At 34.7% G+C, this 27,519-nt stretch overlaps 3 protein-coding genes, 1 long non-coding RNA gene and 1 pseudogene across 4 annotated transcripts; 1 reads left to right on the top strand and 4 right to left on the bottom strand.

The window, feature by feature from the left end:
* Positions 1 to 1,583: 1,583 nt before the first annotated feature.
* On the top strand, positions 1,584 to 4,612 carry LOC110723969 (40S ribosomal protein S8-like). Its single transcript, XM_021903385.1, has 5 exons — positions 1,584 to 1,731; positions 1,927 to 1,999; positions 3,235 to 3,565; positions 3,921 to 4,087; positions 4,326 to 4,612. The coding sequence occupies exons 1-5, from the start codon at positions 1,728 to 1,730 to the stop codon at positions 4,399 to 4,401; spliced, it is 651 nt and encodes a 216-aa protein (XP_021759077.1). The 5' UTR covers positions 1,584 to 1,727; the 3' UTR covers positions 4,402 to 4,612.
* A 1,752-nt stretch (positions 4,613 to 6,364) lies between these two features.
* LOC110723673 (probable serine/threonine-protein kinase PIX13) lies at positions 6,365 to 7,893 on the bottom strand. Its single transcript, XM_021903015.1, has 5 exons — positions 7,606 to 7,893; positions 7,374 to 7,515; positions 7,103 to 7,239; positions 6,807 to 6,921; positions 6,365 to 6,696 (listed from the first exon to the last, which is right to left on the bottom strand). The coding sequence occupies exons 1-5, from the start codon at positions 7,891 to 7,893 to the stop codon at positions 6,365 to 6,367; spliced, it is 1,014 nt and encodes a 337-aa protein (XP_021758707.1).
* A 2,261-nt stretch (positions 7,894 to 10,154) lies between these two features.
* On the bottom strand, positions 10,155 to 12,046 carry LOC110723968. The gene is made up of 2 exons (XR_002511797.1): positions 11,811 to 12,046; positions 10,155 to 11,330 (listed from the first exon to the last, which is right to left on the bottom strand). It is a non-coding gene; the product is annotated as an uncharacterized LOC110723968 (long non-coding RNA).
* A 287-nt stretch (positions 12,047 to 12,333) lies between these two features.
* Positions 12,334 to 16,325, bottom strand: LOC110723967 (putative MO25-like protein At5g47540). The gene is made up of 11 exons (XM_021903383.1): positions 15,426 to 16,325; positions 14,210 to 14,371; positions 13,960 to 14,078; positions 13,799 to 13,873; positions 13,618 to 13,708; positions 13,383 to 13,442; positions 13,238 to 13,306; positions 13,051 to 13,149; positions 12,900 to 12,944; positions 12,667 to 12,769; positions 12,334 to 12,586 (listed from the first exon to the last, which is right to left on the bottom strand). Exons 1-11 carry the CDS (start codon positions 15,588 to 15,590, stop codon positions 12,510 to 12,512), a joined length of 1,065 nt encoding a protein of 354 aa, XP_021759075.1. The 5' UTR covers positions 15,591 to 16,325; the 3' UTR covers positions 12,334 to 12,509.
* Positions 16,326 to 17,879: 1,554 nt separating this feature from the next.
* On the bottom strand, positions 17,880 to 23,780 carry LOC110723966 (annotated as a pseudogene).
* Between the last annotated feature and the right edge of the window lie 3,739 nt (positions 23,781 to 27,519).

Genomic DNA, 27,519 nt, shown 5'->3' with positions numbered 1-27,519 from the left:
CAATGATTAGTAATATTATTAATAATTTGGTCAAGATCATATGGTATTGTTGTTAATTAGTTGTAAATTATAGGAAAAATACACTTTAATAATCCCAACTATGGGCGATTTACCTACAATAATCCCAATTATCGTTTATCCTACAATAATCCCAACTATTAGGTGAGTTTTCCTCCAGCAGTCCCAAACCGGTCAACTTAAGTCAATAACCTGTTATTGTAGGTTGTTTGACACGTGTCAGCGTGTGAGTGGTTCCAAAATAAAAAATTAAAAAAAAAACAAAAAAAAACCAAAAAAGAAATTCTTGCAGCCACCATGCCAGCCATAACCACCACCTCCACCTCCTGCCACAACCTCAAAACACCACCTTCACCAGCCACCCAAGTCGAAAACGACTCCCACGACCAGCCGCACCCCCGAAACCGGCCAAAACACATAACCCTTGCCCGAGAAACCACCAGAAGCCCCAAATCGCACCAAAATAACTGACATAAATGCTTGTAAAAGCCCCCCAAATTCGTCTGAAATCGAAGAAGGTGGTGTTTGGGGCTTGAGGCAAGAGGTGGAGGTGGCGTTTGGGGTGGACAAGGTGGCTATTAAGGTCAATTTTGGAGGCGAAGGATAGCGCAGTGGTTTTGATTAGAGGAGGTGGATTTGGTTGCGACTGTCGATCTGGGTTTGCGCGGCTGTAGTTTCGGCAAGCTGGTGCCGATCTGGCAGCGAGTAGGTGGTGAGAAGGGGTCGTGGTTGCGTAGGCGTTGCTGGCCGTGGGGGAGGATCGGAGTAGTTGGCGTCGCTAGCCATGCGGGAGGAGCAATTGGGGTTGGGGTGGATCGTGGTTGGTGCTGTTGGGGATTAGGAGGGCCCGCCAGCTGTTTTCCGGTGGTCTGCGGGTTCGCCGACCATTTTCCGGTGGTCTGGAGGTTTGGCTAAGAGTTGGTGGCGGTTTCCGGGGGGCTAGGGGTGGCTGGGATGGTTTTTTTTTTTTCCTTTTTTTTATTTTTATTTTTATTGTAATATTAGGCCACTCATGTACTGACATGTGTCATTTAAGAAACAAAAAAAAAAAAAATTACCCTTTCAGCAGGTAACCAGTTATTGAGACTGCTGGAGGAAAACTCACCTAATAGTTGGGATTATTGTAGAATAAACGATAGTGGGATTATTGTAGGTAAATCGCCCATAGTTGGGATTATTAAACTGTATTTTTCCTAAATTATATCATAATAACTACATAATTAAGTTTAATTATCATTATTGGATATCTTATTGGGTACCCGATAACCGATCCGAAATTCCGGATACCCGAACTTATCGGTTCCGGTTATGGGTATCACTTTTAGTGGTTTTGGTTATCGGATACCCGAACCGTTAGTACTAACGGTACGAGTACCTGTCCCATGCTCACCCCTAATTGTGTTCTTATAAACTAAAAATAAAAAATAAAAAAAATCTTAAACCCATTTAAACCTCAAAATTTTCAAAACCCAAAATTTTGGTAAGGAATTCGGGTCAAATTATTTCTTCACAGATCATTTACAAAGCCCATTAAATACATTGAAACTAAAAAAAAAGCCCAAATAAAGCCCATTTGACGAAATAATTAGGGTTTATCTCACTCCATTTCTTCTTCTTCATCACCTCACTGCCTCCCTTAGTCCCTTCCCTCATATTCATACTCGAACCTCTCAGAAACCCTAGTCTCTAGTTCCTCCAATTCTGCAAAAATGGGTATTTTCACTCTCCTCCATTTTCAACCTGTTCAATTCATCAGATCTTTATTTGTTTTACTTCAAGCTAATCTTCAATGGCGTCGCATTCTGAATTCCTGAATGTCTTTTTGCTGTTGTTTTTTCTGATTTTAGGGTTTGATTTCTGAATGTGTTGTTGATTTTACTAATTTTAGGGATTGATTTTGTTTATCAGGTATTTCTCGTGATTCCATGCACAAGAGGCGTGCCACTGGTGGCAAGAAGAAGGCCTGGAGGAAGAAGCGAAAGTAATTTCTCCTCTTTTTTATATAATTTTTGTTTTTCGATCTTTAGGTTTTTATTTGAGGATTTGATTTGCATTTTGATTATGTTTGTATAATTTTTGATGTCAGATTTATGTGATGAAATGATATTATATGATTAAAAATTTCATTCTTTTAGTTGATTTTTGTACATAAGAGCATGTTAATTTGTGTTATTTCATGATTTATAATAATGTTTGAGCATGATCAATTGTTTGATTTTAATTTCATAAATTTTGTTGTGCTTATGAGACGGTCCTGTGCTGATAAGCAACTACATCTGCACGCAACATATTCCATAAGCTACATTAATGTGCTATTGTCATCAATTTTAAGTTTTCCTTGCATTTTTGGGGAAATATTGATGCTTTGGCATACATATTGTTCATCGTTCTCTCACCGTGAGTCGTTTTACCATTGATTTTAGTAATTGTGTGTGCTCTTTAGTTATGTATTTTGAAAAATTAGTGATTCGTTTGTGCTTATTAGACGGTCCTGTGCTGGTTAGTAACTCCACCGGCACGCAACATATCTGTAAGCTACATCACTGTGCTATTGTTATCTTTTTTATGTTCTCCTTATATATTGAGGAAATCAAGTGATACTTTGGCATACATATGTTTCTCTTTGCGTACCATAAAGTTACCCTAGCATTCAAATTAAACTTTACATTGGTTATTTTTTTTATGTCAATGTTTCACTAGAATATTTAGATACTGCCTCATCTTTCGGCTATAAGGCGTGAGATCTTCTGATCGATTTCTTGTATGCTTTGTTCTGGAGGCACATAAAAACTCCCAAGATTATGAGAGTTTTATTGTCCAAATTTGAACTATTTTCTTCAATTTGGATCCTCTCTAATTGGTACATTTTCAAGAACCACCTTTAAAAAAGTTGTTTTTTTATTTAAAAACTAAAATTAAATTTGTAAAATTTGGTGCAATAATGGATTGGTCCTGTCCTGTCCCTGTTCTTACATGAGTTACTTTATCTACTTGAATGATACACGTTTCTTATTACTTTGCATTATTATTTATGTTCATTTTCCCGTGGATCATAGTGCTGGGCTAGCTGATTCATTACATGCATATATCTATCTACCTTTGCCTCTTTGACTCTACCCTTGTCTGCATAAAGTCTACACCTTAATCAGTGCTCTCCTGTTGCATCCCTTGTGTGCTTTGTACCGATGATTAATTTGCTATTTTGATGATATAAAGGTACGAGCTTGGGAGACAGCCAGCTAATACCAAGCTTTCTAGCAACAAGACAGTTAGGAGGGTTAGGGTTCGTGGTGGTAATGTCAAGTGGCGTGCATTGAGGTTGGATACTGGTAACTTTTCATGGGGTAGTGAAGCTGTGACTCGCAAGACTCGTCTTCTGGATGTCGTTTACAATGCATCCAACAATGAGTTGGTTAGGACCCAGACTTTGGTCAAGAGTGCCATTGTCCAGGTTGATGCTGCACCTTTTAAGCAGTGGTATCTCCAGCATTACGGAGTTGAGATTGGACGCAAGAAGAAGAATGTTGCTGCAAAGAAAGAAAGCGAGGTATTTGCTTCCTCTTCCTTTTAACCCTTGTCATCATGGTTTACCTTGATTGATGTTAGCCTATGTATGCTATTCCTTCATTGCACATTACGGTTTTCTTGTTAATTAGCCTATGTCTGATTAAACAATGTATAGATCTCATGTGGCAGAGTTGACCAAATATGGGTTTTAGGGTGTAATTATGGTTTTGAGTTGTGGATTGATTAATTTCTTGGTTAAGAGCATGAGTTTATACTTAGTTTTTGAAAAGTTTTGTTAAAAGCGAAATTGGATAAGTTCCAAGAGTAGACGCGTATGTCATTATTATCTTGGTTGTACTAGGTTTCTGATGTATGTTTTGTATTCTATTTGATAGGAGGCTGAGACCACCGAAGAAGCCAAAAAGAGTAACCATGTTGCGAGGAAGCTGGAAAAGCGTCAGCAGACCCGCACTTTGGACTCTCACATTGAAGAACAATTCGGCGGTGGTCGTTTGTTGGCCTGCATTTCTTCCCGTCCTGGTCAATGTGGCCGTGCTGATGGGTAAGTGATTTCTCTTTTGTGAAAATGGACTTCCTTATACCATTAAAACTAAGACCTACTATTTGCTAAATCATAGCTTAATTACATCTTTAAATCATCATTTGGATAAAGTTGCTTTTCCTTTTACTCTAGAAGTCTAGAACAGCATAAAATACTTAATCAAGTAGTTTAGATGTTTTGGCCTAAATTCTGTTTGGCTTGCGTTTCATTAAAGAAGCTTTAAATTGGTCTGTTTCAGATATATACTTGAGGGCAAAGAACTGGAATTCTACATGAAGAAAATCCAGAAGAAGAAGGGCAAATCTGCTGCTTAATTTTTTGCTGTAGAATCATAGTCAGATATGTTATATCTTTTTTTGGTTGATGGTAGTTGTGTTGAGTTCAACTCTGTTAATTCGTCCAAAACTTTTTGTAATGTGTAGTGTGCTGATTTTATATTTATGTTACCTCTAGTTAAACTTTGGCTTCCATTTTCATTCCTAAGCTCGAGCAAGTATAACAGGGTATACACGAATTACTTTATCAGTATGATTTATTTGTGGATCTTCCAATTAAGAAAGATTGTACGAACAAGAAAAATGTTGCATCTTGAACACACTTTAGCCTATGTTTTATTGAACACCCAACTCCAGCGTCTATACACACTTAACTCTAAGGCGTGTTAGTTGCAGGTTAAATCAAGTCACAGTATGATAGATGGAGGTGAAATTGTTCACTTCAGTACTTCACAACCTTTAGGATAGTTTGGTTAACTATTTTTTCATTCCCTTTTGGTACTTTGTGTTAAGGTCAAGACTATCATTTTTCTCTCTACCAGTAGAACGTGAATTTGGTGAAAGTTCAGTCTTTGATTGGGAGTTGGGATGTGTGAATGTTTCAAATGACTCAAATCCAACCCTAATTTTTCAATCTTTAGGAGTTGCTAGTTTGTATTCGATTCAAAAATTTAAAAATTTAATTTAGAAAAATAGTCTCAATGCATTTTTTTTTTAACCACAACGGATTAATTTATAGTTGTCCATGGATTCCATGAGCCTTTTTCAAAAAATACTCCATACAAAAAGTAACCTTTACAAGCTTGAATATTAGGAGTAACTCATAAGCCTTACTTACATTACCATCTTAAGAGTTTTTAAAAACCTAAAATATAAAACTAGCACATTCAATCCGGAAATTTAATTTTGATAAGATTGGACTTTTGAGTAACTTTAACCCCTATACATTCCATGTCCTACAACCCTTCAGGATTACCACACCCACTGCTAAAGAGTAAAGACCACCTAAATATCTACTACGGAGTACCTCCGTTTAGTATTTATTTATTTATTTATTTTTTTGAAAGAAGTCCTGATTAAAGGACACTAAATTTCATTAATATAAGCCTTACGACATCTACAATTGACAATGAATGATAATGAAAACGAATTTAATAAAATCAAACAAGGGGAAGGGCTAAGAATCCAAATACATAAATATAACAATTCGGCATATTCTCGATTCGTTGTCTCATACAACTTTTTGAGTGGATCCGTCGCCGCTTCACAATTTTGTGAGAAAGTAAATTTTTGTGCTGATTCCGTAACCCGAATCCGAGCCATAATCAATGGTAGCCCCGTACATCCGGAGACCAAATTAAGCGCAAATAAAACCTTGTCTTTCGAAGGAGTCCGAAAAACCTTGTCTTTCGAAGGAGATCGAAAAAACCTTGTCTTTCGAAGGAGATAAACCCTTTCTTTCGAGGGAGACATTATTGTAACCTAAACAAAAAGCTTAAAAGAAAAATAAAGATTGGGGCTTTCCACCGGTGAAATCCGATGGAAGCCCCTTTAAAATTGACAATGGAGACTAGATTTAGGAGAGAGAAGAGAGAAAAGGAGGCTAGGTTTTTTTTTTTTTTTTTTTTTTTTTTTTTTTTTTTTTGTTATGCAACGACGCACCTCCGTTTAGTATTAGTTGCAACTTGAAGGGAATTTTTTTGTGAAATATAAAATATTCTAAAGTTACAAATACGAGTAATACTTAACGGAGGGCCTTAAATCGGACGTGTATAAAAGAAAATTCAATATCAGCCCAAAATTGCACAATTAAACAACCAAAATCCTCATGTTACATATTAACACATGTTTTTATATAGTAAAATCAATTGATAAATAAATAAGTTATATGACATCTACCAATGAAATATAATTATTAACACATTTTTTTAAAGGATAATTTTGATGAATAATGCTATGTGCCTAACTGCCTATGTACAACCACAGCATACAAAGTAAGCTACTACTCCGTTCCACCATGAGTATTAGGTGCAGTTTTCAGCAGTTGAGCTAACTCAAATGCTACCTCCTGCATAGACGGGCGGTTTGCACTCTTTGCAGGCCGCACACCAAGGCATTTGCTAGTATATTGAGCCACCTTGAAAGCTACCTCGAGTGTACATTGACCCTTCAAACACGGGTCAATAACTTTCTCGAGTTCTGCCTTGTTGGAGACTGAGAGCCGCTCTATCCAGTCCTCCCTATTTGCATCTTTAGCATGATGAACGCCTATTAGCATCATATACAATATCACTCCAAAACTATACACAATGCTATGGTTCGTCCTATGACCTGCTGCAGTTTTACAAACACACAAATAACATAAGATTATAAAAGTACAGGGAAATATGAAATGAACAAGGTTAGCAAAGACCGTGATTTAGACATGAAAAAAGACTACTTACTATTTAAGAAATCTGGAGAAAAATACTCTGAACCTTTAAAAATAAAATGTTTTTTCGAGTTTTCTTCCCTTGAAAATTTTGGTAAGCCAAAAACCGATATCTTTGCATTATAATCCTGAACGATCCACAAGGAGAAAAACATAAGAGTTATGTATGACACTATGACATTATTGACATATTTATATCATAGATTTTGCTTTTTGCATACATTTTATACTTTGTATCATATTGGTCTTCATAAACTACAATACAGAAAGCAAATTGTTATATGATCATACTTCATATTTATTTTGTACCTGATCAAGAAGTATTCTTGAGGGCCTAAAGTAGTCGTACACCCACGGTATGTCAGAACAACTACTATCCAAAAACGCTAGGCCTTGAGCTACACCCAAAGCAATGTTCATCCGCTGATCCCAGCTAAGTGTATTGCCTGCAGAGGAAAATTCGTTTAGATAGACGACATTGATCAAAATGCCTAATAAAAAGTAACGGAGGGAGTAACATAAATTGATGTACAACTTTACTAATAAGTAAAGTAATACTTTATACATTTTAACTGCTTACCATTTAACAAATGGTTATTTAAGCTTCCTTTGGGCATATATTCAGACACTAAGAAAAATTGTTCCTTTGTCCAGCAATGTCCTGATCCTAATAAGCGAATCAAGTTCGGGTGAGACAATCTTCCCAAGAAGTTCAGCTCATCCTACAATTTTTAGAAGTTGATAAATAAATCAGTTAGAAAGATTGAACCTAATGCATTCTAATTCATCCAAAATGCAATGTTAGTTATTACCTGCCATCTTATATGTTGACTACTCTCTACACTACAATAATATGCCTTGACTACCACAGGGATTTTGGAAGTGGAAAAAGATGATGGAGTAAGAACCGCCTCGTTCATAAAACCCTTGAACACTGAAACATCAGTGAGGGACCTCGTCGGGCTGAAGTTCTTGGTTGCCTTTTTCAACTCCTTGTAATCGAAATTCCTCAAGCTACTGCTGGAACATCCTACTTCATGGTCTGGTGCTTTCTGTTCCAATTCTTTTTTCTTAGAAACATTACGCAAGCACGAGAACATTATGATGGGTAAGTGAATGGGAATGAGGAGTTGTTAGAGCAAAGTGGGTAATATGGAGAACAGCAGTGATGTATTACAAGTTATATAGAGGTAGTCTCATTTACTAACAGAAGATTACAGCAAAAGAATGTACAGAATTATGCAGAATTTCTGACATTAAATGAACACGCTTTACTCTGATTTACCTTGCATTCTGCAGTCAATTACAGACTATGAATCTGTACAAGAAAACATCAAATGTCAGTCAACTGAGTTTCCATATATGTTGGCAAAGAAATTCTTTCAGGCTATTTTAGGAAAGTAGAATTAGACATCAACCATAAAGTCATAAGGTGGATTCCTATCAAGGAAAATTCCACCCTATGAACAACGCTTATATAAAGATTGGCTGAATTTTTTTTTTTTTTTTTCTGATCGAGTACATTAAGTTCAGGAGTAAACAACAGAAAGACTTCAACGTCTTGCTTATTTTGGCTGATTCTACATCTCCTTTGTATCTTCTAATAATCTACGCGTAATTATTTGTTTTGATCCACCAATGCTCTATTTTGTAGACACACACATTTTCAAAGTCATATTCAAACACTTTTCTTCAATTTTACTTAAAAAGCTAAAACATAATTAAAAATTCCACTGAAACATGTCATGCACTTTTCTTCAAACACTTTGTCATGCAAAGATTGAGAAACATATAGAGACAACATAAATCACTTTCTAGTTTCTACATACTCAAGATCAGGGATTAAAATAAAAAATACCGTGTTGTGGAGATCTGAGTCTTCTGGTCTCAAGTTCTCAACTTTCCTAAGTCAAAAATTGATAACCTTGGAGTGTAATTTGGGTCTTGATCAAGGAGTAAGAACTCATCAAAGTTTCGTCTGAACTTCCAAAGTAAATAAAAAAAAAGAAGAGCCTTGAGCTGCTCCCAAACCTTCGCATCAGCGTTTCCAACTAAGTCCATCTCCAGAGGAATACCCTGAACACACCAAGGGAGCATTGATCAAAAGTTTATGTGCATGAATTATGATAGTGTAACAAACTGACAATTTAATCAGCTGGTTAATTAAAATGATTACTTTTGAACAGATGATTATTCAGGCTTCCTTTGATTCTTTACCATATATAAAGTTTCTCACCCGTCCAGCATATCCTAAGTAGCCAACCAGGATAGGGTGTGACAATCTTGATTGCCACAAGGTTCGAATCAGACAAGGACAAAAGACAAAGATGATACACTCTCTTTTGTAAACCCCCTTGAACACCCTTGTAAAGAAGCCACTTAGAAATGTAGTAGTTTAAAACCCATACTGAAAAATCGTCAAGCCACCCTCATATCCGGCTTTTTCTTCAACTTCTTTGGATTCACAAGGACATCACAAAATGAAAACATGGCGAGAAGTTCTGAAAAACAGTGGGAAAACAGAGAGAGAATGAACTCTACATCATATCCTGAAAGAATGGATGTGGGAGAAAGTCGGAGAGAATGTCTGTGCAGATCAATCACTGAAAACCTGAATAATGTTTTAATCAATGAAAAGCACAGATAACCTGAGTAAATCAGTGATTTTCTACTTTCATTCGTCAAAACAACATCCAAAAACATCTATAAAAATGCCAATGTGATTGTCTGTGAGTGGATTTGAAAGTTTAATCAGTGAGGTTTTGTATCATACCTACAGACTTCAGCACCTATATTTTGGCCGAATTTGTGCACAGAAGATGCTACTTTTTTTATGATCACTAACTTGTTAGGGAATATCCAAATGTTATAATGTACACTCCAAAATTAATTACAATTCTAATGTGAGTGGACTAGAGAACTAAAATTCATACGAAATATTTATCATTCCTCTGATACCTTTTGTATTTGAAATTATGCATAACACATTCATCTGTATTTGTTAGCAGATGGATGCCAGATGCAGTGTCGCTTAGGGTGCTGAGGGGGACGGAAGCTGAAAGAGATGCTCCATAAACTAACACATAATTGAAAATGTATTTTGATAATATGTTGCTCATTCATCAATCTTTATCAGAGTAAAAAAAAATACATTAAATAAGTCTTCCAAGTATCAAACATATCTGACAGTACTAAGTAAGCAATCTAGCATAAAAACAGGCGATGCCTCATTAACAGCTCTGCCCTGGCATAGTTCTTGAGAGAGTCATAATGTCAAGAAGTCTGATATACTTTTCTTATAACCACGACTGTTTCTTATTATTAAGCAGAAATGATTCAAGAGGCATTAGAGTATGCAAGATTCAAATAATATAAACGATTGTATTCCCACTTCTTAAACTAATATACAGGAAAGAAAAACAAGGGCACTACCCAATGCTTTCTTCTTCATTTCCTCTTCCATTACATAGCCCTCTATTTCTTCTAATATAACAAGAAAGAAACAAAGCTGAACCAGTGTGTAAAGTAATGGCTTTTTCAACAATCTTAAAGCTTCTATGAAGATAAAAACTGGACCTTCACGACTTTATGTGCCCATTCTGTCAACTGCATTAAGTAAGCACTTAAACCCCTTAAGAGCATAAGATATTACTGATCCTAACCTCTTGGCTGGACCCAAAGACCAATGCCATTTAGATATTCCTCAAGCTTAAAAAATGTAGGAAATTTTTTGGCAGATAATGTACACACTTCAGCAGAGAGTAATCTTTCATTGTTGATGCATTTCCTTTTAGTAATGAGCCCTTTTGAATCATCTGTGAGCCACATATCTTGTGAGATCAACCCAAAAGAGCAGAAACTTTGCTTGTGCAGCTCATTGCAGAAAACTCAATTCCAACAAGGTAACAACCATTTAGTTCAGCACACCAATTTGAGAAGGCAAGTTACATGTTTTCATAACAGCATCACTAATCTCCCCACTTCTCCCGTCCCTACCACAATCATAGCACCAAAACAACACTGCAAACCATGTCACTAGTGAGAACCCTACAACATCCATGACACCACTTTTCATCCATCGGTGAACATAAAAGTATGTAAATCTGAAAGCTTAGTGATTAACATATTGTATTCGAATGCAACTTCCACTCAAAAGTCAATCAAAGATTACAAGGCAAAAAATTGATTTTTGATTCTTGCATCAAAAGAAAAGCTACCATTCATCAACATAATCATCATGTTTATATAGGAAAAAACAGAGCTAGAAAATCAAGCAAAAGGCATTCTGCCTCATTTTTTCTTCTCACCAAAGCCATGCTTCTTCCTAAGATGCTCCCTAACAAAATCGCTTCGAGCTTTCGTACGAGCTTGTTGTGGAGCAACATTCTTGTAGGAATAATGTATACCAACAACAAATAAAGAAATACCACCAAGAAAACATCCCATCGTCACTGCCAGCTTTCCAGGCGTCGAAGGATAACACATCACCATCTCTACTCCTTTTTTAGTTCATTCACCCCCAAATTTATTGCAGCAACTAACAATAGAAAAGAAAAAAGAGATAATTTTCATTCTTTACAGCCAACAATTAGAAATCTATGAATTTAGCCAATTAAATATAGAGGTATTGTGCTGTTGTGCATAATGTTAGAGAATGAACTATCTTTTCAAATTACAACCAACAATAATCATATTATTCAGCAAAATGAAGCAATAATTTTGATGAAAATGTGATTCTACATTTTTTCAATTTGGGTATCTCAGAAAAATATCATTGAAAACTCAAATGGGTACATAAATCAAATTACTATGTTTCATTTTGTCATTTTATCAAACAGGTGGTATGCAATACCCATGAAGTCGAGATTTTTACAGCAAAGCTAAAAACTTTATACACCAAAATGTCGATAAACACAAAATTACAACTTGAAAAGTTATAGTTCCACAATTTAGTGATGTAAATGAGCAAGAAATTGAATTAATTTTGAATAATTTGAGTTGGGGATAAAGAAACTACCTGTAAAACTCCGTGAATTGATCTTGGTAGATTGAATGAGAAGGCAGGGGAAGCTTCAGTAAAATTGAAAATTGAAAGTTTGAAGTGATTGCTAATTAATTCAGAAGAAAATTTAGGTTACAAATCCAAAAGATGATCAAATTTGATTTGCTAATTAATTAGAAAGAGTATCTCAACAATATAGTCAATTTACACCAATATTTTAATTTGATTTGTAGAAAGATTTTGTAGATTAATCTTTTTTAATCGCAATAAATTAAACCATTCTAAGGGCATGTTTGAATATTTTATAAGAGAAGGAAATTAGGAGCCGAGCTGAACTGAATTGAATTTCAACGTAAGAGAACAAACCCTAAATTGACACATCTATTCAAATATTTGACTTTTTTTTTGACATTTAATTTTAGATACTGTACCATAAACATTTGTTATTGAGTTCTCTTACCAACGACTTTGGTTACACGTACATATTTAACCTTACTTAACTTTAGGTCAAATAATAGACACGCTTATCCATATCAAATAAAATAGTCAAAAAAATGAAATCAATCTCATAGTAAAGATGTTTTATTTACAAATCCGCCTCGATGAAAAAATAGCTTACAGAATATACAAGTTAAATATCAATTTGAAGGCAACAACTTCCTTTAACCTAAGCACCTAGTAACAAAATTCCGAATTTTCTTCAACTTAAGCCTGTCATCGAATCTCTCTTGGTGTCAATTCCGCTATCTCCTTAACCACTTGAGCTTTGTCGGCCTCAAATTGTTGATCCTCTGTTAACAATGCAATGAGCAATTTCAAAGTTCAAGTTGAAAACGATATATGAACTGCTTAAATGTGTAACAAAGATTACCTTTATCCAATTTAAAGTTACTAAATAATCGAAGAAGCTTGCTTCTATTAGCAATCAATATGGTTGTGATATCAGGCGGCTTGTTCTTGTTCGCTGCAAATAACTGTCATATATAATAAATTAACATCTAATTTTTTTTGCTAATTGTAATAACTAAGGGCAGTACAATCCTCAATTACGCCTTACATTCTTAAGCGTAATATAACTTAAATAAATAATATATTTCCATATACCTTAAAGATATGAAATGCTTCCACTTGTATGGGCTTGCTTGATTCCTATACAAAAACAATATATTACTCGGTTAATAACTAATTTTATTTTTTGAATCACGATATTAATCATGAAAAAAATAGTTAATTCTATGAAAATGAAATTACATACCCTGAGAAGATTCATAAGAATCATCAAATTTTCTTTTGAGCTCACATATCGCACCATTATAGAAGAATTTGAACGATCAAGCAATATATCTCCCAAAAGCTAGAGGTTTTATACAAAATACAAAGTTATATAGGTATATGGGTATATAGGTATATATTATCACTGCTAAATTAACATAATGATTTACCTTAACAGATTGACGCCTTGTAATATAGATTGGGGATTGCAGCAACTTATTGTTGAATTCTCTGAAAAACTATATCACGGATGAAATTTAATACATGTTATTATCCGTTCACTTAAATGTATGTTGTTATATAAGTGCAACTTACCCAATCATAGTTATTTGACAAAAATTCTGAGACCGTGGCTTTGTGTCTTGTTAATAGCTCCTACAAATACCACAAGGCATACAGCTTGTAAGATAGGAGCAATTTCATATCGATCATCTAACATGCTAAACGTTCAGGCATTCTTGTAGTTCATAAAATTTTATAACGCTGGTATACTAAAGATTTAATAGTAAGCTAATACGGAGTAATAAGCAGACAGAACAAGATATAAAACCTTGAAAGTTGCAGCTGCGTCTGATGAAATATCAAAATCTGGAAGTTGTATGTAATCAAAAAACTTGCACAAGTGCGATTCAAGCACATATCTATGAGCATATGAAATAATAACATTATTTTTGTTTTTTATCAGGAAAACGTAGAATAAGAACTATATAACATGATATTTGATCACTTACTTGGCAATGCTTTGATGGCGAATACATTCCCTCAACATATTACCATAATGCAAAGCTAGTAAATGGTCTTCATACCTTGTGATAGAATTCAACACATAAGCAATTCATCAACTCTTGAGCATATTAAGGAAAAATTAGGATAAAATCGTTGTTTTACGTACCCTGATACCAATACATCAATAAGATCAATGTTGGCTTCCAAGTAATCACACGCAATTAGACGTGAATGAACCTGCTGTCTTTGCAGATTTGCTACTACTTGAGTAGAATCTTTACGGGCCTAAGAGAGATCATCTTTTTTTAATAATAAGCAACATCAGGAAAACAGGATTTTGGCCAAAATTAACAATTTCAAGTTCAAAATTCATATAGGAAAACCATTCAGTCAGTAATTATTATTTCATAGCTCACCTCCAAGTCAAGTTTCCGAAGACAAAATATAAGTAGACGAAGGGTATCTTCTCTGAAGAATTCTTGTGTTACTTGTGCACAAGATTCTGGGACGGGTTCAGCTTCACTCGTGCCATAAAGGATGGATTTAACATCCGCAATGAGTTCACCTAGTTCTTCCTTCTGAAGACGAAATCAGATCACAATTCAGTCTTATTCAAGCACATTTCTAGAAAGAGTATTAATCAAAATTATCAATTTCCTACACTTTTATAATAATGTACTTCATGTTCTTTATCTATTCGTCATACATCCACACCGAGTTCACCTAATTCGACGAAACCAATCATGATTCAATTTTATTCATATATTAAAGCACATAATCTGTTCTGAAAGAAGTAAGTTACATCATCAGTTTCCTGCACTTTTCTTTTTTAGTTCCATTTAACTCGACGAAACCAATCAACAAAGCACATAAATCAATCAGTTCCGGAAAGAGTATATAAGTTAAATCATCAGTTTCCTACACTTTTATAAAAATGTACTTTCTGTTCTTTATCTATTCATCATACATCAGCAATGAGTTCACTGAACTCCACGAATTCAATCATAATTCGACGAAATCAATCATCACAGCACATAAATCAGTTCTGGAAAGAGTATATATAAGCTAAATCATCAGTTTCCTACACTTTTATAAAAATGTACTTTCTGTTCTTCTTTATCTATTCATCATAGATCAGCAATGAGTTCACTGAACTCGATGAATTCAATCATAATCCGACGAAATCAATCATAATAGCACATAAATCAGTTTCGGAAAGAATATATATATAAGTTAAATCATCAATTTCCTGCACTTTAATAATAATGTACTTTATGTTCTTTATCTATTCATCATACAAATAATATTTGTTAAATTCCAAACAGAGTAAAAACCCACAACAGAATCCAAAATTGATCAAAATTAAAATTTCACTCCCTTAATTCTGTTTCTCATATTTTTGAGATTAAAAACCACACAAAACCAAATAGAATTTCTCACATTATACAAAATTAATAATAGAGAATCATAAAAATCAAACCTTTTCTAATCATTATTCATCAAGATCACATTTTTTTTTCCCATATTTGTCATAACATTAAAAACCCCACTATCAAATTGATGTTCCAAACACAACAAAAATCAAACCCCATAAAATAAGCTAAAAAATTAAATTAAAATTAAAAAACAAACCCAATTAGGTGCTTGATCAACATTGGTATTATCATTGATAAGAATCAATAATTCTCGAGCACGGCGAACTATATCAACCGGGGTTCGATTCTTCTTCTTGGACTTCGACTTGAGTTTGTTCTTCAATTTCATAAGATTTTTCAACTTCTTCCAAAAATTAACCATTGTAACTCTATTCAAAAAACTAAAAAAACAAACTTTTTTTTTTGGTTCAAAAAAAAAATTTAAAGAATAAGGAATAAAACCCAAATTTTGCGTAAATTCATACACAAAAAAAAAAGTGATAAATTGATGGGTATGTATAATTTACAGGTAAAAATTAGGTAGTATTAGAAGAAGAAGAAATATAGTGTTTGCTATAATGACATTTTTTATGATTAACCTAAGAATTTTGATATGGGTATTTCTGTTTTTTTTTTTTTTTTCGATTTTTGATGATGATGATTTTTTATTTGTTTTCTGTTATTGGGTGTAGATTTTTGAGGGGAGAAAGAAAGGGCAAAAGACAATTATCATGTGATTTTGGAATTTTGATTTAATCAAGATAATATGAAGCAAGAAAATAAAGAATAAATTTTGAAATAAAAAATTGTATGCAATGTTTGATTGAGTGGATGGTGATGACCGAATCAGATTTTATAATTTGACTACGTAGGTAGAATCATGTCATAAGATAAAGTTTATTAATTTTGGCAAAAGTGTTTAGGTTTTTAATTTGTTAATCCGTAAGCGGTTGAGCATAGGTCAAATTTAATAAGGGTAACAAGAAGCGTTAATATAAACGTTTTAAGGGTGTATTTTGTTTACATAAAGAAAGATAAGTTTTAGATTTTTTTACAAAAATAAGTGTTAGATTAATCAAATCTAATTCGAGTTTATTTTGTCCAATCAATTTAAACATATGGTAAAATTCAAAGCTATTTTAACACAAAATTCATGTCTTGATAGACAACTCCATTAATTGCAAACTAATTTAAAATCTAACTAGAGTGATATCACGTACAAGTATATAGTTATATATATACTCTCCTTCGACAAAAGTAAACCACGGAAGAACCAATAAGTCATCTAATTCTTAAGAAATATATTTTGATAAAATCTACTGTTGAGATTCTTCATATGAGCAAACAACTACTTTAAAATTCTAATGGTGCTAATTAATAAAAAAGTTGGCATTAGAGCAGACAAATGTCATGTGTTTGGAAGTTGGAAATTTTAATTTGAAACAGTATTACAAATTGTTATTTTTATAAAATGGGTATGTTGGGTGAACAATGACATAAAGGACTTTATCAATGAAAAAGACCGGAGCTTTCTTTTTATTATAGCCCATAAATCTCATTAAAGTACCATGACTTTGCCATTATACTCTTTTTATATAAAAATAAAAAAAAAAAAAAAAATCTTAATTAAATCAAAATTCGTTTTTCCTAACAACACCAAGTCAAGTTTTTTTTTTTAAAAAAAAAAATACCGAGTCATATTTTTTTTTTTTTTATTTGAAAAAAAAAGTTGCTAACAAGAATAAACAATATTTTTAAAAATTTAAATTATACAGTAATAATTACGAGGATCTAGGAGTGGAGGGATGGTTAGTCACTTAGTCCCTCCATCTCTTGAGGGGTTTGATCCTTCATTCCCCCCCCCCCTCATGAAACGTCTCTACTAATAATAAAATAGTGCTACGGATGTACTATAAATTAGCCACTAAAATTTCTGGGTGACATGACTAAAGTGTTTTTTTAGTTCCTTAATAGGTCCTATCAAACCAAAACATATCATGTGTTAACTCGATTTAAGAGAGTTCTAATCTAGTTTCTCCCGGACTCCCGGTAGAGATTGATCCCACAACAATTTTTTATTTTTTTTAATTTTATTTTATGAAAGATCTCAATTATTCCACGATCTCAAAGTTGTGAGATACAATATTAACCACTAGATCAATTTCTACTTGGTGATTAAATCCTCTAAGCTAGTTAGGAAATTGTAGAAGTTAATAAATGACAATTGTATTTGACAATCTTATAGCTAAGACCAAAAATAATTGTTACATACTCCCTCCATCACTTAAAACTAAAGTATCTTAAACTCGATTAAGAGTCACTTTTGCGTTCTTGATTTTGGAAATCTTGCATATCTAAACAACTAACCACTTCTCCAAAACTCATAAAGTACATCAACCTATATCTAGTACGGAGTAGATAAGATGGTCCAACAAATAAATTTGCTGTGTTTCGTATATCATATCGGGTTAATAATCTTAATATAGGCTAGTTGCTGTTAGGTAAGAAACTTGGAACAATTACAAAACTAATGGCAACAAAACTTTGCTTCTATAGTCCAAGAATATCATGTGAGACTCAGTTTTCCAGTAACATCACCCCTACATACATCTTTAGACTGTTTCCGGGTACACCTATAGCAAGGTATTCCGTTCATCTTAATTCACAAAAATCAGAAAACGTGAAGTTCTACTTTCCACAAAATGAAACCATCAACACCCCTAATAAGGAATTGAAAAAAAAAAAAAAAAAGCCTACATTTGACAAATAATTACTCCCAAATCAAAGGTAAAGAAGTTTCTGATTCTTAAAAAAGAACAGTAATTTCATCAAGAAAACTGATAAGCAACAAACTGTTGGTACTTTACATGCTGTCAATAGACATTCAGATCTATTTCCACTAATATGCTTCAGTCCAAAATCAAGCCTACTCTATGCCCTACCAAGAAAAAAGGAAAGAAAAAAAATTTATGAAATCAATTCAGTAATCAGATATAGATATGTAACAACCCCACTGAGATTTCATTTTCATCTTCTTAAAATGAAACTACTCCTCCTGAAGCCCACCTTATCTATATTTGGATGGAGCAGCTTGCAGAATAATATACCTGTGAGAAAAATCATCACCTCACAGAGTGTTTTGGTGTGGCCACCATCGGACGAATTCGCTCCAAACTTCTTCACAAGTTAAAATTAACCAGGAAGACTCTAAAATGCAGGATAGTGTCTTGCATCGTAGGTCGCTGTATTCACTGTCTGCCACACACTGCAACTTTAGAACCCATGTAAAAAGGACTTCAAATGTGCTTTTCACATTGCTAAAGATATTCGCTGTACGGTCTAAATTCGACAGGTTATATAAGGTACAAGACATGAGAATACATATGTTCCCCGTTCAAAAGTTCATATCATGCTCGGCCTCTTGTTATTCCTAGCATCTTAGAGATTAATGCAAGCAGAAGAAAACTTCCCAGTAACAAAAGTCAAGTATCAAAGACAAGGAGAAATCACTGAGAGACAAACCTCGAGGTAATTGACATCCATTCAAGTGGATCATCCACCATAATGATATTAATTATAACTGTACATAGACTACCTTAAATTTATATACAAATGTTAGGGACAAAGTATACAAAGGCCTACCTGCAACCAGAGGCGAAATTGGTAATATGAATGGAGTACAAACTGGTCAAATTATGTTACTCCTAAAGTCCTAAACTACCTTGCATTGAACTGCCTGAGGAAGAACACAGAAAAACAACTCAATCCGTTAAAAATATTTAAGAAGCCGCATCCTTGACTCATCAGCCACCATGACCAAAATTCTTCAAACCTGAATATATTCCTTTAATATTCATCCTAACACCTAGAAATAGCATACAGAAATTCACACCTAAGGCCTTAAAGGAAACTCTATATCCAACTTGGCTGACCATTCATATTTTCTTAGCTATGCAGAAAAGAATTGTGATACCAATATACAGAGCTTCAGCAACCAATGCTTTTCATGATTTTTTTAAGCTCTCTAACAACTTCAGCTGGATTAGCAGAAGATCCAGAGAGATTAATGGCATGGTAATCCAAACCTTTCCACTGAGAGATCAATTGGAAATGGGGGCGCCGAAACTGGCTGCTAATAATTTCAAGAATTACAGTGTCTGGTAATGCTGATACTACATGAGTTAGACCCGCCCCATGAGCTCCAATAATCACAGAAGCATCCTCGATAGCTCGGATTTGCTCTCTCATAGACATGTGAGCAAACAACCCATTTATGAGGTTTACATTACATCGAGAATAATTAGAAGCCCATGCTTTCAATGAATCAAATACTTCTTGTTCATTGCTCAGCCTGGATTCAACTTTACCACCATGACGTGGATGTGCCAAATAATCTTCACGTCGAACGAAAAGTACATTATGTTCTGAGGATGACTTTGGTCTTTTGGGGATTTCCACAGGAAAATCAAAAGCTGCCTTTATCATCTCCCCAAATTCTGATAGTCGTGCAGTTTTGCGATTATCAGGGTGTGCCCACAGGGATTTTGCAGAAGCCCCACGGCAATCAATATGCTAACTCAGACCCTTAAACCAGGCTGTTTCGTACCCCAAAGGTACAAAAACAGCATGACGAAAGCACACAGGACCAGTAAAGTTTTTAGCAAATCTAATACTTGAGAAAAGTGCTTCCCATGTTTCTTCCAATTGTGTCTGGAAAAAAAAAATTAATTGATGCATTAAATCAAAGTAGGTTAGCTTTGAGATGTCAAGATTCATATGGAAGCAATGTAGAAACAATTCCTCAACTAGAAGACAAATGCAGACAAGAGAACTTATGTCTCAAGGATTTTTTTCCCAGTCAAGGGATAACAAATCCCAATCAAGACTATGATGAATGATATGGGTTTTCCAATTTTGAAACAAGTACTTACCATTAAATTTACAGGCCTAACAAATCCAGCTCAAGAAATGCTAGTAGGGAGGATCATCATGTAATCTAATATAATTCTGTTAGTAGTATCTTTGAGGAGGAAGATGGATGATTAGTAGAGGTGAATGTGACTCAGAAAGTGCCATAAATAAGGAGAGTAGGCAAAGAGAAAGGCATCCAAAATATTGAAGAGTCACATTAGCTTTGTTTAGCTCTTGGAACTGTTGGGAGTGAATCAGGCCAATGGAGAGCTTGATTACTATCCTTTATTTTCTGTAATTCAATTATTCCCGATCAAAGTCTCTTTTTTCTTCTTTTTATTACTACTACATTTATGTAAAATTCAAAACATGTTCCTGGGTTGGTCTATCAAGAAGCTATTATAGTAAAGACAGTGTGGGACATGGCACACAACTCCAGCATATGACCATGCACATGTATTCTCAGCACATGACTGTGAGTCATGGCACACAATCGCGTGCTGCTGTGCCGCAAGATTTTCTATGTTCGATGTTTAGCTTAGTTGGAAATTATTTATTCTAGGTTGTTTAGGATTTATGTATGCATTATTTCCTCATAATTTTGAAACTGTTTGATGAAGATAAATATTAGTTTAAGAAATTCCTAATGCTTGTTGTATTCGAGATCTAGACTAGGATGAGTCTAGAATATATCCTATTTGGAGTAGGAACAGAATCTATACTCTTGACAGAGTGGGCATGGGTCATTATTCGAAAGTAATCCTGAGTCTAAATATCAAGTGAGAGATAACAAGCATTCTTTGATATCTGAGTTGAGAAAGGGATTTTACAATACAATATACAGAAATTGTGCGGGCTGAGTGCTCAATGATAAGAGTGATAACCATTGGTTGATAAGAGATATTTGGTGATTTCTTCCACTACTGATTAGTGAAGGGTGATCTCCACTTACATTGAGTTAGCCCATATTCTGACACTTGATTTGTCTCATGATTTGTCTCGTCGCTTATTCTAAAAAGTATATCTTACATTGATTATGACTTGTGAATCATGACCAAGAACATAAGAAAAAAAACATGTCTCATTATTCTTAGCCAATGCTCTTAAAGATACCAGCTTTCCTTTCAAGCTTTCTCTAATGACAGGTGCAGTGACAGGGAAAGAACAAGAACTTAGTTTCTATATCCATATACCTACAGAGCATGCCAAGAAATAATGATACAGGTGGGAAAATGGAGAGTAATAAGACTCGCTTACCTTGCTATGACCATCAACAAAAACCACATGCGGCCGTGTTGGCAATCCAGTTAATCTAGAGCTAACGTATGCACTATACCAATCAGTATATGTGTGAAAAACATTAGCATACTCAAACCGCGTCAGCAATAGTGTTGGCTCCTCAATCCACTGCAAGCACAAGATATTGTGTCACATAATCAAAGGGTAAGGAAAGCTGAAAACCAAGCTACAATAAATAAAGTAGGAAGAGTTTTAGATCACAGTTTGAACATTGAAGTGATTAGTTTCACAGCACTCAACTAAAAAATAGAATTCATCACGTCCCTTCAGACAACATCCCTTTTTTACACTAAAATGTGGCCTATACCAGCCCCTTCCCATGTCCCTCCCATTTCGCCAAGATTGCAATTTTATATATAAAAGAGAGGTCAATAGAAAGGGCCATAATTTAAAAGTTCTACATATGAATAAGAGGGTGAATCAACAATTTATAATTGTCCTTGTATATAATTTAGCTTTCAGACAGACACTTACTTACAAGTAAACAAATAAAGCATAACTGTGAGGAAAAGGTTTTTCTTTCACAAAAGGAAAATAGATTTAGGATGTATTCCCATTCCTCAATCGTCCAAAAGTTTCATTCTTACTTGGTAATAGATAAAATAAAGTCAGAAAGATCATAAAGAGCTCATCAACCACAGTGGATCTTTATGTCTCCCTCTCTTTCATTCTTTCACTTAGTCCCTATAAGGCTTCTCTTCCCCGCCCCCAAAGTAGCACTTCTCAGTAAGTAATTCTTTAGAATACACACATATAATCACTGGTTGAGTTCCCTTTAAAACTATCTACTTTGTATTAAAGATAATCTGAGAAACCAAAGTTCACATTAATGAGACATCAGCGCTTCATTTACAGAATAACCATACCACCTTAATTCCAAATCAATTTGCAAAACCTAGTAATCAGGGCACAAACTCCTAAGATAATCGGACATTCCAACTCATACACATGTCTGCGTGTAAGGCTCCATTCTCTACACCTTATTTTCTTCGTTTCAAGAAAAAATTAAGTCTATGGCTGGGCTACCATGATCAATTCAAAACTATGTAGGACAGTTAGGATTTATTCACCCCCACCTTTTTTTCAATAATTTCAAGCAAAATCAAGCCTATGGCTAAAAGGGCTATCATGATCAATTCAAAACTAAGCTCGAATAAGTGCCAATAAGCTCAGATAAGCGAAATTCAAGTGAAAAGACACTCTAAATTGGAAACTTTTCCATGGATTTGATATAAATCGAATTGTAAACCCGTTTGGAACATCGACAATCCGACAAGGTACTCACGAGCATAACTTCAATTCAAACTCAAACTACATTACATTAGTGTTGAACATGTAAACATAATTTCATTCAATATCAACTAATATTGATCTAATCAACCATAACTATAGAATATTGAATTCTACAACATCAATATCACATCAACAACAACAATAATATAAATCAAACTAGCTAATTATATAATATATCTCTAAAAATAGAACAAAAAAAAAGTATAGTATATTTAGAAACCCTAACCTTAGAACACTGAAAATCATCTTCATCTTCAACCAACTCCATAGTCTGAAACAATTCTCTCATAGTATGCTTCATAATCTCACCTTCATCAACAAAATCATCAAGAAACTTCTTCGAAACCGCCTTACCCCGTTTCTTCCCTTTCCCAACACCGTTTCGCCGCAATCGAAACGCGCCATCTTCAAACACAGGAAGCTCCTCTTCATCCGACCTACCAATCACCTCCTCAATCACTTCCCCACCAACCGACATCCGGATCTTACCCGGATCCATCCTAACCCGCCCACCTTCACAAACGGAGCTCCGAAGAGTCCCGCTTAAATGGCACCGAAACCAAGACGAATTCGACGACCCAATTCGAGGAAGAACAGTAAAAGTCCTCGAAAACCCATTCCCAAAATACCCTTCACAGGAGGAGAGAGAAGAAGAAGGAGGGGACCAGGGGAGGTAAGAGGGGAGAATTGGCCAGGGTTTAGCGACGGGTGAGGAGAGAGAAAGTAGTGGGGGTTGGTCGGAGAGAGTGAGACGAAGATGGCGGGAGTTGTAATGGTGGAAGGAGAGAGAAGGAGGGTAGTGATGGAAGTAGTAAGAGAAGAAGATGAAGTTGAAGAAGAAGAGAAGGAGGATAGTAATGGAGGTTTTCTTGGTGAGGAGTTTGCGAGTGAAGTAGTTGTGGGGTGAGTGGGGTTTTGGAGAACCCGCCATTGAAGGGGAGGAGAGAGAAAGTGGTGAAAGAGAAGATGAGGAGAATTGTGGGGAGTTGAAGATGAGGAGAATTGTGTTCATTATATCAATTCAATCAATCAGAATAGGCCCATGGTAAACATTTGGCCAATTTTTATTTGCGAGCAAAAATAAGTCATAATATTCCATAATTGAAGGCTAATATCCACGCTTTTTGAGAAATTTTAGAGGTTTCGGGGCCCGGTGTCGAAAAATCTTGAAATTCGATGGAATACATCTCGGAGTCATATAATGCAGTTTGAAACCATATATGATCATTATATGTTGTCATAAATATTCGTCGTATGCTTGAATTAATGAAATCCATGCAAGTTGTAAACCGGTAAATTGGTCGTTTAAAGGCAAATTGGATGTTTCCACCAACCAAATTGGACTCCCGGAGGATATTAGGGACCATTGTAAACATTTTGGCATTTTTTTATTTCCGGGGGAAAAAAGCTCAAAAAAATTCCAAAATATAAGACTAATATTCACGTTTTTAAGGAATTTTTTAGGTTTCGAGGCCGGTGTCGAAAAGTCTTGAAATTCAAGAGGATACATCTCGGGGTCATATAATGCGTTTGGAACCATATATGATAATTATTTAATTTTTTGTCATAAATGTTCGTGGTAGGCTTGAGTTAATGAAATCGGTGCAAGTTGTAAAACGGTAAATTGGTCGTTTAAAGGCAAATTGGATGGTTCCACCCACCCAATGGGACTCCTGGACGGTATTAGGGATCATGGGAAACAATTCTGCAATTTTTATTTTCGGGCGAAAAAAATCAAAATTTTCAAAATTGAAGGCTAATATCCATGCTTTTTGAGAAATTTTGGAGGATTCGGGGCCCGGTGTCGAAAAGTCTAGAAATTCTAGGGGATACATCTCGGGGTCATGTAATGTCGTTTGGAACCATTTATGATCATTATATGTTTTCATAAAGGTTCGTAGTATGCTTGAGTTATTGAAATCCGTGCAAGTTGTAAATCGGTAAATTGGCCGTTTAAAGGAAAATTAGATGGTTCCACCAACCCAATTGGACTCCCGGAAGGTATTAGACACCATGGTAAAAATTCAGCAAATTTTATTTTTGGGCGAAAAAAGTCAAAAAAAAATTCCAAAATTTAAGATTATATATTTATATCCACGTTTTTTGAGAAATTTTGGAGGTTTCAGGGCTCGGTGTCGAAAAGTCTTGAAATTTTAAAGGATACATAATGGGATCATATAATGTCGTTTGGAACATATATGATCATTATTTGTTGTCAAAAATGTTCGTGGTAGGCTTGAGTTAATGAAATCAGTGCAAGTTGTAAACCGGTAAATTGGTCGTTTAAATACAAATTGAATAGTTCCACGCACCCAATGGGACTCCAAAACAGTATTAGGGATCATGGTAAACATTTCGGCAATTTTATTTCAGGACGAAAAAAAGTCAAAATTTTCAAAATTGAAGGCTAATATCCATGATTTTTGAGAAATTTTGGAGGATTCGGGACCCGGTGTCGAAAAGTCTTGAAATTCTAGGGGATACATCTTGGGGTCATATAATGCCGTTTGAAACCATATATGATAATTATTTGTTGTCATAAATGTTCTTGGTAGGCTTTAGTTAATGAAGTCGGTGCAAGTTGTAAACCGGTAAATTGGTTTTTAAAGGCAAATTAGATGGTTCCACCCACCCAATGGGACTCCTGGACGGTATTAGGGTTCATGGGAAACATTTCAGCAATTTTTATTTTCAGGCGAAAAAAAAAGTCAAAAAATTCCAAAATTGAAGGCTAATATCCACGCTTTTTGAGAAATTTTGGAGGATTTGGGGCCTGGTGTCGAAAAGTCTAGAAATTCTAGGGGATACATCTCGGGGTCATGTAATGCCGTTTGGAACCATTTATGATCATTATATGTTTTCATAAATGTTCGTAGTATGCTTGAGTTATTGAAATCCGTGCAAGTTGTAAACCGGTAATTTGGCCGTTTAAAGGAAAATTGGATGGTTCCACCAACCCAATTGGACTCCCGGAAGGTATTAGGGACAATGGTAAACATTTCAGCAAATTTTATTTTTGGGCAAAAAAAGTCAAAAAAAATCCAAAATTTAAGACTAATATCCGCGCTTTTTGAGAAATTTTGGAGGTTTCGGGGCCTGGTGTCGAAAAGTCTTGAAATTTTAAAGGATACATAATAGGATCATATAATGTCGTTTGGAACATATATGATCATTATTTGTTGTCAAAAATGTTCGTGGTAGGCTTGAATTAATGAAATCAGTGCAAGTTGTAAACCGATAAATTGGTCGTTTAAATAAAAATTGAATAGTTCCACTCACCCAATGGGACTCCAGAACGGTATTAGGGATCATGGTAAACATTTCGGCAATTTTATTTCAGGACGAAAAAATGTCAAAATTTTCAAAATTGAAGGCTAATATCCATGATTTTTGAGAAATTTTGGAGGATTCGGGACCCGGTGTCGAAAAGTCTTGAAATTCTAGGGGATACTACTCGGGTCATATAATGCCGTTTGAAACCATATATGATAATTATATGTTGACAATGTTGTCATAAATGTTCTTGGTAGGCTTGAGTTAATGAAACCGGTGCAAGTTGTAAACCGGTAAATTGGTCGTTTAAAGGCAAATTGGATGGTTCCACCCACCCAATGGGACTCCTGGACGGTATTAGGGATCATGGGAAATATTTCAGTAATTTTTATTTTCGGGCGAAAAAAAAGTCAAAAAATTCCAAAATTTAAGGCTAATATCCACGCTTTTTTGAGAAATTTTGGAGGTTTCGGGGCACGATGTCGAAAAGTCTTGAAATTTTTTAAAGGATACATAATGGGATCATATAATGTCGTTTGGAACATATATGATCATTATTTGTTGTCAAAAATGTTCGTGGTAGGCTTGAATTAATGAAATCGGTGCAAGTTGTAAACCGGTAAATTGGTCGTTTAAATACTAATTGCATAGTTCCACCCACCTAATGGGACACTAGAACGGTATAAGGGATCATGGTAAACATTTCGTTTCAAAAAGAAAAAAAGTCAAAAATTTCAAAATTGAAGGCTAATATCCATGATTTTTGAGAAATTTTGGAGGATTCGGGACCCGGTGTCGAAAAGTCTTGAAATTCTTGCGGATACTTCTCGGGGTCATATAATGCCATTTGAAACCATATATGATAATTATTTTTTGTCATAAATGTTCGTGGTAGGCTTGAGTTAATGAAATCGGTGCAAGTTATAAACCGGTAAATTGGTCGTTTAAAGGCAAATTGGATGGTTCCACCCACCAAATGGGACTCCTGGACGGTATTAGGGATCATGGGAAACAATACGGCAATATTTATTTTCCGGCGAAAAAAAAAGTCAAAATTTCAAATTTGAAGGCTAATATCCACGCTTTTTGAGAAATTTTGGAGGATTCGGGCCCGGTGTCGAAAAGTCTAGAAATTCTAATGAAATTGAAGAAGGGTGAGGGAGATGAATTATTCTGATTGAGATGAATGGTGAGGCAGATGAATGATTTTGATGAAGATGAATGATTTTTGGTGAAAATGATTACAATAATCATATTCATTAGGTAAAGAGTTAAATCAACTTAGTAATTTAATTAGATATCTAAGTTGTTTAAGTAAGGGTAATATGGTCATTTAATTGGCAAAAAGTTACTAAAAGTGGAAAGAAAAAAAATGTTGCACATAATAAATAGCAACCGATAATGACAAATGTTGCAAATAACTGTTAACGGAGGTAATATATATATTTAGATAAAATTCCTAATATCAAAATATAATATTTTATATTTAATTAATTAAACTGAAAAATCTCATTCGTCAATTTTGCTTATGTGCC

The sequence above is a fragment of the Chenopodium quinoa genome, unplaced genomic scaffold (assembly GCF_001683475.1).
Source record: "Chenopodium quinoa cultivar QQ74 unplaced genomic scaffold, ASM168347v1, whole genome shotgun sequence".
NCBI lineage: Eukaryota > Viridiplantae > Streptophyta > Magnoliopsida > Caryophyllales > Amaranthaceae > Chenopodium > Chenopodium quinoa.
The sequence above is the reverse complement of the archived record's forward strand: the minus strand, read 5'-3'. Positions and strand labels throughout refer to the sequence as shown.